We start from the raw sequence: 17250 nt of genomic DNA on the forward strand, positions 1-17250 counted from the left end.
TAGGGGTGGGACTTGATATAGCTGTAAATTACTCTCTGGGTCATACATCCTAAATCCTAAAATGTCAGTAGTAGTAGTGTTGGTCGCTCAGTCATATCTGACTCTTTACAACCCAAGGACTGTAGCCCACCAGGGTCCTCTGTCCATGGAATTCTCCAGGCAAGAATACTGGAGTGGGTTGCCATTCACTTCTCCAGGCAATCTTTCTGACTCAGGGATCGAACCTGGGTCTCCTGCAATTGCAGGCAGATTCTTTACCATCTAAGCCACTAGGGAAGCCAATAAATTGTCAATAATGCTATCAAAAGTTGCAGCATGGGCTTCCTGTGCAGTGATGGGTAATGAAGGGAAGGGCCAGCGCTGACCTTGTCTACTATTCAGGGCATAGCAGAGCCCGGGCAAGTTCGTGAGACGAGCATCAGCCCTGGAGGAGGGGTGTGGGAGCGGGGGTAGAAGGACGTGAAGAAGCACCCCTGCTCCGTGTGACCTCCACAACCTCCGTGGTTGCTGCCCTCTCCTCCCTCAGGCTTCCAGGCAGTGTCTGAGCTCACAAGGGCTCCCCGCCCTCCTGTGGCCTTTTGATCCTGACACCCCTCTCTCCTCCTCCGGCAGCCCCTTGTACATGTGCTGGCTTCATTCACTTCTCATTTGTGCTGCTGAACTTGAGGGTAAGGATCTCACCTTATAAATCACTATTTTCCCTCCCTCCCAGGTGCGTTTGCTCAACAAATATTCTTCCCTTGATGAAGAGAGTTAAGGACTCTTGCTTCTCATTCCACACTGCCATACAAAGCCCAGGATGAAGCCTGGGGATGTGTGAGACAGAAGACATGAAAAGGGAACAGTCCCTTGAGAACGGAGTTGATTCTGACCAATGGAAACTGGACAGAACCAAATCTCACAAGTCCTAAGCTATTTCAACTTGCTGGAAGTCCCCAGCTCTGATTTCAGTGGTGATGAAATGCCTGTGGCTCTAGGTGAAAACAGCCTCAGGGGTTCTGGGTGCTGGCAGCACCTGAATGACACGATGGCACCATCAGGGTCCCTGTCACCACTGGCTTGTCCACGGTTCTAGGGGCACTAGCATCGTGGTGGATATTCTAGAGGCTGCATTTCCATGGGGTCAGTTCAGACCAGTTCAAACCAGTTCAAGCTAGTTTGGCTGGTTCAAACTAGCTGTGAATGACTTAAACTAGACAAAAGTGGTTTCAGGGATCAAACAAGCTCGCTCCTTTTAAATTTTGACAGAACAGATGCAAACAGGTTATGACTAATTTGAACCGAGTTAGCCTTGCACTCACTTGGTTTAGATTAGACTTGGTTTAGATCTGATCAAATACTTTCTTTTAGGTGAAGCAAGACAGTTCAGCTGACTGTGGCTCAGATCATGAACTCCTTATTGCCAAATTCAGACTTAAATTGAAGAAAGTAGGGAAAACCTCTAGACCATTCATGTATGACCTAAAACAAATCCCTTACGATTATACAGTGGAAGTGACAAGTAGATTCAAGGGATTAGATCTGATAGAGTGCCTGAAAAACTATAGACAGAGGTTTGTAACATTGTACAGGAGGTGGTGATCAAAATCATCTCCAAGGAAAAGAAATGCAAAAGGCAAAATGGTTGTCTAAGGAGGTCTTACAAATGGCTGAGTGAAGAAGAGAAGTGAAAGGCAAAGGAGGAAAGGAAAGATATCCATCTAAATGCAGAGTTCCAAAGAATAGAAAGGAGAGATAAGAAAGCCTTCCTCAGCAATCAATGCAAAGAAATAGAGGAAAAAAATAGAATGGGAAAGAACAAAGATCTCTTCAAGAAAATTACAGATACCAAGGGAACATTTCATATAAAGATGGGCACAATAAAGGACAAAAATGGTATGGACCTAACAGAAGTAGAAGATATTAAGAAGAGGTGGAAAAAATACGAAGAAGAACTATACAAAAAAGATCTTCACAACACAGATAATCATGATGGTGTGATCACTCACCTAGAGCCACACCTCCCAGAATGCGAGGTCAAGTGGGCTTTAGGAAGCATCATTATGAAGAAAGCTAGTGGAGGTGACTGAATTCCAGCTAACCTATTTCAAGTCCTAAAAGATGATGCTGTGAAAGTGCTGCACTCAATATGCCAACAAATTTGGAAAACTAAGCAGTGGCCACAGAGCTGGAAAAGGTCAGTTTTCATTCCAATCCCAAAGAAAGGCAATGCTGAAGAATGTTCGAACTTCCACACAATTACACTCATCTCACACGCTAGCAAAGTAATGCTCAAAATTCTCCAAGCCAGGTTTTAACAGTACGTGTACTGAGAACTTGCAGATGTTTAAGCTGGATTTAGAAAAGGCAGAGGAACAAGAGATCAAATATCCAACATCCACTGGATCATAGAAAAAGCAAGAGAATTCCAGAAAAGCATCTACTTCTGCTTTATTAATTATACCAAAGCCTTTGACTGTGTAGATCACAACAAACTGTGGAAAATTCTGAAAGACATGGGAATACCAGACTACCTAACCTGCCTCCTGAGAAATCTGTATGTAGATCAAGAAGGAACAGTAAGAATCAGACATGGAACAATGGATTGGTTCAAAATTGGGAAAGGAGTATGTCAAGGCTGTATATCATCACCCTGCTTATTTAACTTACATGCAGAGTACATCAAGCAAAATGCTGGGCTGGATGAAACACAAGCTGGAATCAAGATTGCCGGGATAAATATCAATAACCTCATATATGCGAATGACACCACCCTTATGGCAGAAAGCGAAGAAGAACTAACGAGCCTCTTGATGAAAGTGAAAGAGGAGACTGAAAAAAGTTGGCTTAAAACTCAACATTCAGAAAATGAAGATCATGGCATCCGGTCCTATCACTTAACAGCAAAGAGATGGGGAAACAGTTGAAAGGGTGATATACTTTATTTTCTTGGGCTCCAAACTCACTGCAGATGGTGACTGCAGCCATGAAATTAAAAGACGCTTGCTCCTTGGAAGAAAAACTATGACCAACCTAGACAGTATACTAACAAGCAGAGATATTCCTTTGCCGACAAAGGTCCATCTAGTCAAAGCTATGGTTTTTCCAGTGGTCATATATGGATGTGAGAGTTGGACCAGAAAGAAAGCTGAGTGCTGAAGAATGGATGCTTTTGAACTGTGGTATCGGAGAAGGCTCTTGAGAGTCCCTTGGACTGCAAGATCAAACCAGTCAATCCTAAAGGAAATCAGTCCTAAATATTCATTAGAAGGGCTGAAGTTGAAGCTCCAATACTTTGGTCACCTGATGTGAAGAACTGACTCACTGGAAAAGACCCTAGTGCTTGGAAAGACTGAAGGCAGGAGGAGAAGGGGATGACAGAGGATGAGATGGTTGGATGGCATCACTCAGTCAATGGACATGAGTTTGAGCAAGCTCTGGGAGTTGGTGATGGACAGGGAGGCCTGGTGTGCTGCAGTCCCTGGGGTCGCAAAGAGTTGGACACGACTGAACAACTGAACTGAACTGAAGCCAGTTCAATCTAGCTTAAACAGGATCGACAGGTTCAAAAGCAATGACACCTAGTTTGAGCCACACTGTAGCATGAATGTTTAAGGCACTGATCTCTGTCAGCAGAAATACAGTGATACAGTGCTCACATATTGGAAAGATAATATTTAAAATGCTGTCCTTCCTCATCTTTCCACCTTTCCAAAGCTTATCATCGTATGTACTTCTTCCTCAAGGCTGGCCATAAAGAACAACCAAATTATATAGCATTTATGCATCAAGACTCAAACACGTTTTGGAAATCTTTTTTCTACTGAGAACTTCTACTGAGGCAGGTACAGGTATAAGCCCTGCCTGTCATATCACCTAAACTTGGGACATGTGGTGCGGGGTGATCACTATGGATGGCTCAGCTGCCCACACTGGCCCACCACCCCCCTCGGAGCACAGAGTACCCCCTCACCTTGATCCTGCTTACTGCTTCCTGGGCCTGCATCATTCGCACGTTTTTGGAGGGAGTTTTGTCTGAGAGCAGCTGGGTGGAGCCAAGGTAATTAGCAGCAAAAATGATTCCATCAATCAAGTCCTCAGGGTCACAAGGTCCAGGAACTGTAACACACAGACCGTGGTGGTGAGTGAGGCCACGTGTGCCCCCCATCACGCCCCTTCCCCTCTGCTACATGCCTCCAACATAGGTGGTCAGCTCCCAACACCCCTGAGCAGGTGCATCTACTGAGAGTCTAAGGCATCTCTCTGATCTCCCTTCACTGTCTTCATTTTCAAACAGAAGGGAAAATTCTTCCTGAGAGGAATGTACTTCACCCAGACCATTTACTATGAGAAACAATGTGAATATTTATTTAAACATGAAATATAAAATTCATTGATAAATGATGTTGTTTTTTGGGACAGGAGCACAATACCATCACCTCTGACTTTCCTGTGTCTAGTCAGCGTCTGTCACACAGTGCGTATCAAATAAAAGTTTGCTGGACAAATGGTTAGATGAGCAGAAGGCCATCTTGTTAGACAGCCTTATCATACAGCAGTTCCTTTGCTTGCCACTGATTCATATCACCTACCCCCTCCATTTTATCCATAATGGGGAAATAAATATTATAAGTCAGAGAAAAGAGTATTTGCTGCAGAATGTCTGGATTCCCCAAAAAGCCTCTAACCCGAAGTCTGCAAGAGAGGTAACATGACCCCAGAGTCGTGGTCTCGTGCTAAAAACCTTGTTGACTTACCAGCTGTAATGTGCCCGGCCTGCATCCACATACATACCAATTCCAAGGAAATTTGAAATTTTCTGTTCTCATTCACCAGTCTTTTAAATCAAACCCTTAATTTTAAATATTTAAAATGGAGGCATCTGGTTCTAACCATTGTTGTTGTTTAGTTGCTCAACTGTGTCTGACTCTTTTGCGATCCCATGGACTGCAGTCCATCAGGCTCCTCTGACTATGGCATTTTCCAGGCAAGAATACTGGAGTGGACTGCCATATCCTTCTCCAGGGGATCTTTCTGATCCAGGGACAGAACCCATGTCTCCTGCATTGGCAGGCAGGGTCTTTACCACTGAGTCACCTGGGAAGTTTGATTCTCACCATGATCACCTCTAAACCCCAGTGGAAATTAAAACGTATTTGGGACTAAAACATAACTTTACAACAGATGTGATAAGAAAGGCATTTTAATTCTGCCTTTAAAACATAAGTATTTTCTTTGGCTTGAATGTCATATTTGGAAAGACTAAAATACACTTTTTAACCCACTGTTAAAAACTCAGGGTCTTAAGTTAGACAACTTGAAATGGAAATAATTTGCTTTTTCCTCTTGAAGAGCTAATCTGGAATGATTTTTATTTCTATCCTTACACATCAAGCTCATCTTGAGTTTAAACAGCTGGTTCCCATGATAAGCTACTTATCAGGGTACAGACAACGTAATCTATTCGTTTTCCTAAAACCACGGTGTTGGTGAAAAAAAAAGAAATTAACAATGTTTTAGGAAAGGTCTTCACAAAGCATCTGTGTAGAAATTAAATCAGGAAACCTGTTAAGTTTTCTGATTCTCAATGTTTCTGAGAAAGGTTTCTGAACAAACAGTGAGGGATACAGCCAAACCTGCCTCTACCACATACCAGTCATTTATGTGCTTCTTGAAAGATACATGCTTCCTACCCTGAAGGTTTTACAGATATGAGCAGAATTCAGGCTATTTACAATGTATAACTTTAGTTATATAGCAGGGAAGCACTGCCAAAGTAAAATAATACATGGACAAGTTTGGATCTATACTATGTCTTGTAAAAAGTAAAATATCATCATAAATCCCAGTGATGGATTTATAATGTTACATAAATATAATCATTTTTGACAACCAAGACAAAAAAAGACCTCCTCCAGAATAGCAACTTTTAAAAAACTTCCTTTTGTGAAAATAATGAATGATAGAAGAAAAAAAAAAGAGAAACATCTTCTCTATGGGACTTCCACTATCATCCACTATCATTCATTAGCTCTCTTTACTGAAAAGGTCCCTTTTCAACCACAGTAAGTATGAATATGCAGATGTGTTTAAGAGTAATCCAGGTGATATTTAAGTGACTATATAAATGTCAAGAAGCTGAGAGACAGAAATATTGGACCTGAACAGATACATATTTGAGATACGGTTTTATTTCAATTATTTTCTGGGGAAATTGACTAGAATCAAATGTCACTGTATTACACAAAAAATAATTTCATAATTTCATTTTACACTTAGTGCTAGTGTAACTTTTTTAAAGTTAAAAAAATTAAAGTTATATTTCTCCCAAGTCAAAGAATTTCAGACTTTCCTTTTTAGCGATGCCTTTGTGTTGCTCTATGGGTGAACAAGCACACACATTATATCTTCACATTCATGTTGATGTTGAGCTTGGAAATCGTGAAGAAGAATAGCTTCTAAATTTCTGAAAACTCCCCCAAGTGCTCTTGTGGAGTTCTGGATCTTTGCAAAAACAGTGCATATAATTTCCAGGTTACTCAAGAAAGAAATGAGCTTGTCCTGGGCTTTAGGCCCAAGGGTTCCCCAGAAAACCCTCCTTCAAGGATATGACAAGCCCGCTGGTCCCTCAAATCATCTGCCATCCTCCCCGGCAGAGGATCAGGAGCTGCGCCATCTGTGTGGTCCAACCTCAGGTTGTGGTGCCTAGTCTGCACTGAGTTTTGGCCCCACCAGACCTGCTGATGGAGTCCACTTGGGCAGTGAACAACATGTGCAATCGTGCGTGGCTGTCCTGCACAGACCATCGATTCCATGGAGAACGGCAGAGTTAAGACTGCCGGTTCCCAGCCTGTCTCTGCGATTCTCACTGCAGGATCTTGGGAAGGCTGCTCACCCTCGCTCCATGCCCTAGTTCTCATGCATAACACGGGGACAATGATAAAATCCACTTCACAAGATCAATCTGAGGATTCAATTAGTTATCAGTACCTGGCAGAGTAAGAGAGCTTGATGAGTGTTAATATTACTAGCTCACACAAGTAAGAGGCAGGAATTACTGGGAATTTTTTTTTTTAATGAAAAGGACCAAAACTTCTCCCTTAGTTAAACATTGTTCCTAATTGAATGGTTCCTGATGAATGCAAGAGGTATGCTGGATTGGAGATAAGGAGACATGGGTTTTGAATCCAAAATGGCCAGTTCTAGGCTAGGCAAAACCCCCAGCCACCCCCCAGCCTCACTGTCTCCTGGACAGAATCAGCAAAGGCAGGGAGGCGGGTCTTTGAGAGGTTCATGGCTACTGCTGTTTTAGTCTGAGATTCTAAGACTGAAGACTGTGAATAAGAGACTCTGTGGCCTTTCTTTCCCACTAGTATCTTACAGCCCAGTTCTTCCAATCCCCAAATGCTAAAAGATTCATGAATGACTCAGTGTTTAGTATTTCCTTTTCAGCTCTTACCTTCAACGTAGGTTGGGAATGAAGCCAAGCTTTTTCTTGACTGTAATTAAGACAAAAAGGTTTCAAAAAGGGCAAAGCATCATTAAAAATGCATTAACACAACCATCCATGTAAAATGAAAAATAAATACATCACCAATGGCAGATATTAACCAGCTGTCAACCATTTTTGGCTACAGAAAATGAAGTGTGAATAAATATATGCATTCATTATTAAAAGCTACCTGAAGCCCAGAACCATCCATTCATATTTTAGATAATCTAAAAACCCTACATTCCATGATCAGAGAAATGTTTGTTATCTTAAAAAATAATCCATGGACCAAAATTCATAATCAGCGGTAACAATAGAAGGCTCAATTTATATTTACAAGAATCTAGGTGTGTAAGTGATAAACTGTTGATTAGTAAAGGCACCAATAATATGATTATATGTTAAAATTAAGAATTCCCTTTGAGAATTTTATTCCACTTTAGGTCTTTACAGGGCAAATTTTATTTGTACTTTAGGTCTGATCTCTCATTGTGCTAAAAATGGTTGCTAGGGTTTTTTTTTTATCTCTTCCTTTCATCTCTTACTGGTGTATTTTAGTTTAAAAATTCCATTACATAAGTCATTATTATGTGTTACCATGTATTATATATTATTCTTAAAATAAGAGCCCAATAAACAAAGAAGTTCAAGAAGCAGTTAAAAAATCTGTCGCAATAATGATTTATGTAATGGAATTTTTTATATTAAGTAAAACCCCATAGCAAAGGTTAGTCTCCCAACAGCATCCTTGAAGTGGATATAATCAGTTAGAAACTTTATAGGACCTGACTGGATGACAGTTTAAATGCCAGCTCTCAGAGGACCAACACTTAGCCCTTGGTTCCTTTCACAAGCAAATGTCCCAGAGATAACTCTCGGTGGAATAAGAGTGGGTAATTCATTTCTACTTCAACCAGTAACAGAATTTGCAGCTGACAGTCTGGGGCAGGATGACGTGAGCATTGTAGGAGAGTCAAGAGCTAGTGTAGAAGAGTCCCTAAATGGGCAAAATCAGAGTCTGCGTGGCCAAGGGTTATCTTCAGAAAGCCTACAGATTTTCCCTGCTAAGAATCTACCAGGTGTTAGGTGATGATTTCAGAACAAGATTGTCTAGTACAACACAGCTGCTCAGCAGGGTGACTTGAATTGATGGAATGCTCTGGGGTGCCCAGTGGACTGATAGAGGGAAGGGCCCTGGATGGTGGCTGGGATATCATGGGAAAAACTTCACATCGTAGCACTTTATGTAGTTTATACAGTGCTCTTCATGTGGAAGATGGGAATGGTAAAGGGATGATAAATTAAATTGGCACAACATTAAAAAAAAAAACACAGTAGTGTTAACTGTTGCGTAAAAAACTGGAGGGAGTAAAAGAAACAATTTTAAGACTTTAAAATTGTTAAGACTTTTAAACTCAACCCAGGACAAGGACAAGAATTCAACACTAGCCACACAATACACAAGGCAGGGTAATCTCAGTAAATGTGCTGGAAATGTGCTCACTGGGATGAAAGAGCTCCTCATACCAAAGAAGGTGGGTTTCTGGTTTCAGAAAAGAATCACCATTAGGGACACTAAGGACACAAGTTCACCAGGAATGAAAAGTTACTGGTTGCTAAAGCATTTATGGAAAAATGTACACCTAGTGAACGTCAAGATTATGTGGATAGGAGAAAAAGGGAACTCCAATTTCAAAAATGCTTTACGTTAGAGTTTTACTTTCTATTTACTCAAGTGAGAAGATAGGCCCAGTTGAGTGCCTGCTGGCTTAAACTCTGTTGCTTTAAAGACATAAAATCTGTAACTTCATGGTATGCAGATGAAAGCTAGCTTCTTCACAAGGGCCTAAAGACTTTAAGATTATTATTCCCCAACCATTTCCCTCTCCTTGCGCTCAGCATAGGGGCAATAAGGGCTTTACTTCATCTAATCAAAATGGTTTAGGTACCAGGTACAACTAAAAAGCCAATTTATATTTTCTTGGACTATTCGGATACTTTTCTGAATGCTAATCTCAAGGACAGTGCCCAGATTTGAGCAGAAGCTACAAAAGAACTGCTTTAGTCCACAGCTCTAAAAGCTGCCATTTTCTTTAGAGTCACAACGTAGGGCATTTGGTTCATTCGTTTATTCTCTATTCATGGGCTCATGACTGGCTTTCTTTAGTCTCTGGGGTAGTAAACTTTTTTTTTTTTTAAAGAGTTTTGTGAAATGAAAGAATCTCTAATTATTGCACACAAAGAAGATTTTTATCATTATTTCTAAATATATGCAGAAACATGTGCCAAGTCCTGTAGGAACTGGGAAACTAACACATTTGCCTTGCTTATTATATCTGATGAATAATCAAGTGCTGAACATTCAGATGTCTGATGAGCCCTTTGTTTTCTCACATGTGGACAGAGACGAACATTAGTTGATCCTTAACATTCAAGAATTAACAGAGACACATTCAAGAAGATGAAGGCCAAATTTTTGGGATGTTCAAGAGGTCACACAAACTGTGTGTAGAGCCTGGAGGCCTGAACTTTGAAATAATAACACACAAGCTACCTGTTCATATAGTGTATGCCCTGCAAGTACTCCTTACCCCAGGGACAACAGATTGTGATGTTAAGAGCCTGGGCTCTCCAGAACTCTGGATTTTAAACCTGGCCCTACCACTTGTGACATCTGGGACGTAAGGTAAGTTACTTAACCTCTCAGCTTCCTCCATTGATAAATGAGGACAATAATTCCTACCTCATAGAAGTCATTTAATGCTTAAGTGAGATACTATGTGATTTGCTTGGCCTGGTTCCTGAATGCTATAAATGCTCAAGAAATGCTAACTCCCATTATTGTTATCATCACTGTGGCTTTTCTTCTTGCCATCTGTCCTCACCTATTCGTGCACTATGAATAAAATATCAGGGGTGCAGGGCCAGAAGAAACCGTAACCCCATTACTCCTGTTCTTGAAGCCTGATCAAGACCAGAGAAGGACAAAGCATATTTCAAATCTAAATTCTAATGTTGGTGTCATTTCTGAGACTGTCTCCCTGTGTTTGTTTGCTTTAATATGAATAGATTAATAAAAAAATACTTCTTCCCTGCATGAATATTTAATGGCAAATGTATGTGTATTCAATGATACTTAAAGGGTAAATTTTAACTAAGACTCCTTTTTAGAAGTGATCTGCCACTCAGGTTAAAATAGAGATCACTTTCTCCACTGAATTTAACATAAAGTTATCAGCAAAAGGAAGGAAAATGAGACAATCATTCATTATGTGGTTTATCTATTTCATGCATACCCCCAGTGCTGACTAGGCACCATCTATATTTAGAGCGAGCTGAGCCCACACATAAGATGATGGTGCATGTCAGTAATTACCTGATGTGAGTTCATACACCGGTGGGAGGAGCAGTTAGCCAGGTGTGAAAGGACAATGTGCTGAAGAAGGCAAGGTTTCCCCCTCAGGGAAAAACACCTGCCCTTTTCTAGCCTCAGAAACCTTAGCAGGAGCCAGCAGCATCTTCTCTCTTAAATATTCTCTGCCAGAGCTCAGCCTGGCCTCCATCAGTAGGGTGATCACATGATTTACTGTTCAAAGAGACACTTTACAGTTGCACTTCCCAGCAGCCCCTGGCCACACAGAGTTATTTAATTAAAATGCAATAAAATGAAAAATTCAGTTTCTCAGTGCCACTGGCCACATCTCAAGGGCTAGCGAGGCACACATGGCTAGTGTCTACCATTCACGACAGTCCAGAAGCAGAACATTCCCAGCATCACAGGGAGTCCTCTTGGATAGCACTGCTTTAGAGTGAGAAGGGGTTCTCACCAGGTATACTGACAGCTTGGACGACAAGTATAAACAAGAGTCACCCCAGAGAAACAGGACAAGCAGCTGCCCTGCTGTCAAAAAGCTGTTTCACTTGGGCCTGAAATAATTGAGTATTTAAGAAACCAGTCCACTTCCCAAACCACATAACAACTGTAATGCCATGGCATCGAGGCTCATAACCTCACTGCTCAATAGTTTTTGATGTTCCATGTTTAAAAAAATCTTCTGCAATCAAGGAAATATTCTGTAAACTTTGCTTCCAATACAATAGCCACTAGTCACGTGTGGCTACTGGGCACCTGAAATGTGGCTAGTGTGCCTGAGGAAGTGACTTTTTCATCTTATTTATGAATTAACATAGATACATGTGGCTAGTGGCTATTGAATGGGATGGCATAGCTTTAATCACTGAATTCCATGCTGCAGAGATTAGGCTTGTTCTCCCTACGGTAATCTGGGTCAGCAGCTCTATGGGAGGCCGAGTAAAGCATAAACCAGAATTGGAATAAAACATAATGGATTGATGGCTTTGGAAACAAAATGGTATCCTACCTCTTTATTTGTGGAGGCTTCTGCGGGGTCACCAGGATGAAGGGGTGTGCTCAAAGACTCTGCACCCAGGGGTGAGGAACTGCCTGGAGATGGGGACTGGAAAACAGACAGCAAAGGAAAACAGTGTGAGAACTGCACAGGTAAGGATGGGGTGAACCAGCTGGCCTTGGGGACCTGGGGAGAGAGGAGAAAGTTGCACACGACTGAAGAACATTTCAGCAAGAAAACTTCCTGGAAAGAAGCTGCCGACGGTACCTAGAAGGCTTGGATCTGTCAAGCTTTCTTTAAATTCCTGCCCTATTTTGAAAGAGGCCCTTATAATTCCCCTTCTCCCTCATCCACCACCTCAGGCCAAGGCTTGAAACATAGCAAAAGCTGATGACCAAACTTAAAGCACAGATGAATAAAGCTAACAGTGATACTCAAGTGGTTTCTGTTTTAAAAACATTTTTCTTACTGAAGGATACAAAGACTTTGGATGCTAAATGTCTTAAAAAATCACCTGCCCAAGAGGACCTAAATGAAAAAGCAAAAATTAAAGCATAAATTTTTAGAGAGATAGCTGGGACTGGTTTTGATGAATGGAAACCGAACCAGTTGTAAAATAATTTTGCCTGATTTAACCCAGCAGCCACTGAAAATAGAGATATTTCAGCATCCAAACAACATTACCTTGGCGACTTTAGAAGAGTTAAACTCTTTGTTAAGCAATATATTTAAAAATGAGGCTTACCACTTAAAGTGCACAAACTACAATAAAAGATACAACACGGCTAAATCTCAAGAATATTAAGAAAAAGTTAAAGGCACAGAGAGGCAAAAGCACAGTTTGATTCCTCTTATTAAAGTTCAAATACAAGGAAAATGAAAGAATTTATTATATAAGGAGAAGGAAGAGAAGGGTAGAGACTTGAGGAAGAGAAGAAAGGAGCCTTCAGAATTACTGGTAATTTTCCATTTGTCAAATTAGGTGATGAGAACATGGTTTTATTTGTTATGATAAACACACCTTTTAAAAAATCTATTTTTAATTGGAGGATAACCGTTTTACAGCGTTGTGTTCGTTTCTTCCATACAACAGCATGAATCAGCCCTACGTATACATATGTTCCCCTCCCTCTTGAACCCCCCCCCACCCCCTACCCCATCCCACCCCTCTAGGTTGTCACAGAGCACCAGGTTGAGCCCCTTGTGTTATATAGCAACTTCCCAGTAGCCATCTGTTTTGCCTGGATATGCTTATTATTACCTGGATATACATATACCGGGATATGTAATGGATATGCTTCAAAACTACTTTCTCAATTTGTCCCACCCTCTCCTTTCCCCACTTAAATACACTTTTAGATACTCATTGATCTACTTAATAATAAAAGAGAAAAAGAAAAAAAAAGACTTAGAAAAGGTGTGGGAAGCAGGGGTTCCATCAGGCATGTTACTGCCCCCAGGTGATGAGCTCAGGCTCCCTCTGTGGGCCCTGCTTGAATGGATCTGAAGCTCCAGGCCAGTGAAGGTGCTTAAAACCCTCCCCAGCTGATCCCTGAAGATTTCTGCATGCTCTCAAAATCTGGGGGATGAAGAAAATCTTCAGGTAAGCCACAAGGATGCTTAAGAATTCTGCAGCCATGGTCCTCTGAGAGCAAGAATGTGCCGCTTCACAGCTTGTTTGATGGAAGGCATAAAACCTAGTCCAGGTAAAGATCTATTCTCTGAGGAAGTGCAGGGATATGAGTGAGGAGAGGTACATGCTGGGCAAAGAAAGCAAAATCACACGAGCGGTAGCTTGAGCCTGCTCCTGATCTCTGGAGACTGAGCCCCAGGGGAAGTCGGGGTACAGAGACATCAGGAATGTATCTCTGCTTGGGGAGGGAGAACGTTCCATGGGGCAGCGGTACAGAGGAGGGGAAGGGATATGTTCTTACATGGCGGGGTGGGGCGGAGGGTCAGCAAGCACTGGGTGATATCATAAAAACAATAAATTCTCTCCAAAAAGTCTCAGTTACAGGAAATACCCAATGAACTGAAGGGTGATGTGGTGAGACGCAGAGTTACGCACACAGACGTGGTGCTGTCTTGATCTGTGGCTGCGAGGCCTGGATGTGTTTCCCATGAGCTGATGTACCTGATTCTGAGCAGAGAGGTGAGGACCAGCGAGCTTCTTCATCACTCACGTGCAGAAATCAGCTGCTTCATAGTTAAGCCAAGAGGACACACATCAGGGTGACATGAGGTACAAATTACCTGAGCCCCTCGGTCTGTGATGCAAGAAAGACACCCTGTGTGCCTCCGAAAAGAACACACAGAACTTTTCATCTGGCACCCCAGAAAGGTGGTGGGGACTTGCTGAGTTAGCTCTGTGTCTGGCCTACTCAAAATTAACAGAGTAAAGTTTTCATGAGAATTTAATGTCTTTAAATTTTCCTGGTTTTTCAAATATGAAGCAATTCTTAGATATTTATGTCTATTTTTCCCCAAGTAATTTCCTCTGTCACAAAGATTTCAAAGGTCTAGTCCCTGGGGAAGCTAGCACAGATGCTTTTTCTTTAATTGCCTGGTTTGAGGACAAATGTATCACTTTCATTAAAATTAAAAAAAAAAGCTCCCAAAGTATCCCATAGTGCCTATTTCTCTAATTAGTTTCTGTTGCAAAGCTTCTAAAAATGGAGGCTTTGCAGGGCTGTGAGCACCAGGTCATCTCTGGATGATGTGAGAAGATAGGTTATCTGCAGGGCAGGCTGGGGTACAGAAGAGGCAGGTCGGACCCCACAATAAGGCGTGGTGACCCGCGCCAGTCACCCACCACTGGATCCCAGAGAAGAGGTACACACGTGACTCTGGTGGGCCTTGTCTCGCCGAGGCTCTCATGGGCCCCACACCAGGCCTGATTGGGAGCCACTTCCCTTCCCTAGCCGTCCACATGCAAATGAGGCCCCTTGAGCTTCTTTCTATTTGCACATGCAATTTACTGACCTTCATCTAGAGCGTTCTCCCTTGTTCTCTCCTTTGAAAGCGCTCATCTTGTTGAAGCCTTCTCAGGCTCTGTTCAAGCTACTATTCTCCCCTAATGGCACGTCCCAGGTTTTGTAATTATCTGTTTCGGTGTGTGCCTCCCCTTTCCCAAGAACTCTTTAGCAAAGCTCTTGTATTCATCTTGGTGATCCAAGTGCCTCGCCCTGGGCACTCGTGAACGGCAGGGATTCACTCAGTAAACGTTTACTGAATAAATGATGTCAGTGTGGTTTTCAGCCTTACCACATTTTCCAACTTGTGCCAAAAGCAGTCAACAACTACTCTCCTGTATTATTCTTAGAGGTCGGTGATAAGCATCTTTCTGTTATGCGACCCCTACACTGCTACATCTGTGTTTTGAACTGGAAAACTAGAGAAATGGCCTTTGCCTGTGAAGACTTTGACCTTAGCTCCAGCAAAGTTCCCTTAAAGCAGAAAACTGTCCCCAAGAGATTACCCTACTTGGAAGCCTACTACCCACTACACAGCAGCTGACAAAGTCAAGATGGACAGATGCCTTCAGAGCAGATACAGATTCCATGGAGCCCAAACCAAGGTGTTAATGTCAATTCATCTCAAATGTCTGCTTTAAAAGTCCTTTGTCCGTCACCCCAACTTCTGCCTCTTCATATACTGAAGAGTGGAGAGAAAACCAGAAATTGGAAAATAGTTTTTAGTTTCAAAGAATGTATTGGAGGCAAAATTTAACCAATGAAGTGAGGCAAAAAGTAAAAAACTATCATTACATATTTCTGTCTGGAGTCTCACGCTTTCTGGGTTACTGGATGGATATTCAGTTTCAGGCAAATGAGAACAAGGGTGGGAAGCAAAGGTAGGCTTGGAGATTCACAAAGGTAAGTGCCACATTGGGTCTCTAGGAAGGCACTGTTTAAAGATGACTTGACAACTCCCTGTTCTGGAATTACAGGAGGTCTCCTTAAGCTCAACAATTTGTTTTCTGTAGATGATGCTCTAGCTGATTCACCACAGCTCTGGGGTGGTGAAAGCAGAGCTCCCAGTCTTCAGGCTTAGGCTCTTCAATGCTGGGATAAGAGATGGATAATCCTATCCTTAGGTCCAAGGATGCAACAGCACCTGGAGGGAAAGCCAATCAGTCATTTTCATTCACTGGACATCTCCTAGGGGCACAGAAACTGTTGATGGCTGGGGGCAAGACAGACAAACAGTTCATGGCACTTTCAGGCTATGCCTGTAGGGGTGAAAAGCAGTGCACAAGTAATTATTACTTATTTATTCGTCCAATAGACATTTCAGTGCCTCCTTGTGTTCCTAGCACTGGACCCAGAAACAAAGAGGCAAGAGATGTTGTGGTTGTTCCATCCACCCCTTTCCAGGTAGGAGGTGGAAATGTATGAAGTTGGCACTGCAGAAGGCAGCTGGGACATGCGTTCATACACAGAGACACAGGGTTGGGAGGGAACACTTCTGCAGGAGGGGAGGAGTGTGTTAGCAGTGCTACTACACTGGGAAGGCAGTGCTTCAGCTGAGCCCTGAAAACTGGATGGTCTTCATGCAGCAGGATGGGATTGGGAAGAGGTTGGAGGTACTAGAAACAGAGGCAGGGAGGGATGCACAGCTCTGCAGGGAGGGGAGAACAGCAGGGCTGGGACCAGTCACTGGAGCCCCACTTGGTGACAGGCTGTGCCCACTCTCTGCCCAGAGGCTACTTTCCTTATAAGTCATGGCCTGTCGTCCTCATCGGTAAAGCACAGTCTAGGCACTTTAATAACTATTTCCTGAACTGAACTGGAAGATCTAAAGGACTGAGGGGTTGAGTTACCACTTTGGTCTTCCCCTTCCTCTAATTCTTCATCCTTGGATATCTACAAAAAGAACAGATCATCACCCAGAAAAGCTGACGGAATGACGCTGAGAATGCCCCAAAGCCAGGGGTAAAGAACCCCTGGCTCTCTTAAAATGGACAGAGCTGTTTTCAGAAAAGCCTAAGGACTGAGGCAGCACTGAGAGCCAGGCTGTGATGTGGAGAGGTGTACAGGGATTGTGAAAGACTTCTGGAGGAATTCTAGTCAAAAGACACAAAAAAGTGAGCTTGACCTGGGTCATTCACTCGCTTATCTAACGCGGAAGTGCTGACAGTGTCTGGAGAAGCCCAGGTCCCTGCTGTGCCCAAGGAGCTCCTGGTCTGGCAGGGCAGACAGACCCATGAATACATGCAAGATGTCCTCTGTAAGGAATGTCACCTAGTCCCTGAGAAAACAAGTCACCTTAACATAAAAACCACCGCTAAGGAGCTAACTACTTGCAGGGTTAGTCTTCACAGCCTTCCCTCCCAAACACTAGCGTCTATCTGGTCCACACCTTTGTCAGCTGATCTCTGTTGACTGCTGGGACCATCTGGTGTTTCCA

The 17250-nt window shown here is 42.5% G+C and overlaps 1 protein-coding gene across 2 annotated transcripts in view; it reads right to left on the reverse strand.

Annotated features, from left to right (window-relative positions):
* The window catches only part of APBA1 (amyloid beta precursor protein binding family A member 1), a 232670-nt gene that overhangs the window by 32400 nt on the left and 183020 nt on the right, over window positions 1–17250 (reverse strand). For both annotated transcript variants that reach the window (XM_065908282.1, XM_065908281.1), the window contains exons 3-5: window positions 11854–11949; window positions 7439–7478; window positions 3953–4098 (exon numbers count right to left, since the gene is read on the reverse strand). In XM_065908282.1, coding sequence (XP_065764354.1) covers window positions 3953–4098; window positions 7439–7478; window positions 11854–11949 — 282 coding nt within the window. The remainder of the gene's footprint in view (window positions 1–3952; window positions 4099–7438; window positions 7479–11853; window positions 11950–17250) is intronic.

This window comes from Muntiacus reevesi, chromosome 17 (assembly GCF_963930625.1).
Source record: "Muntiacus reevesi chromosome 17, mMunRee1.1, whole genome shotgun sequence".
Taxonomy (NCBI): domain Eukaryota; kingdom Metazoa; phylum Chordata; class Mammalia; order Artiodactyla; family Cervidae; genus Muntiacus; species Muntiacus reevesi.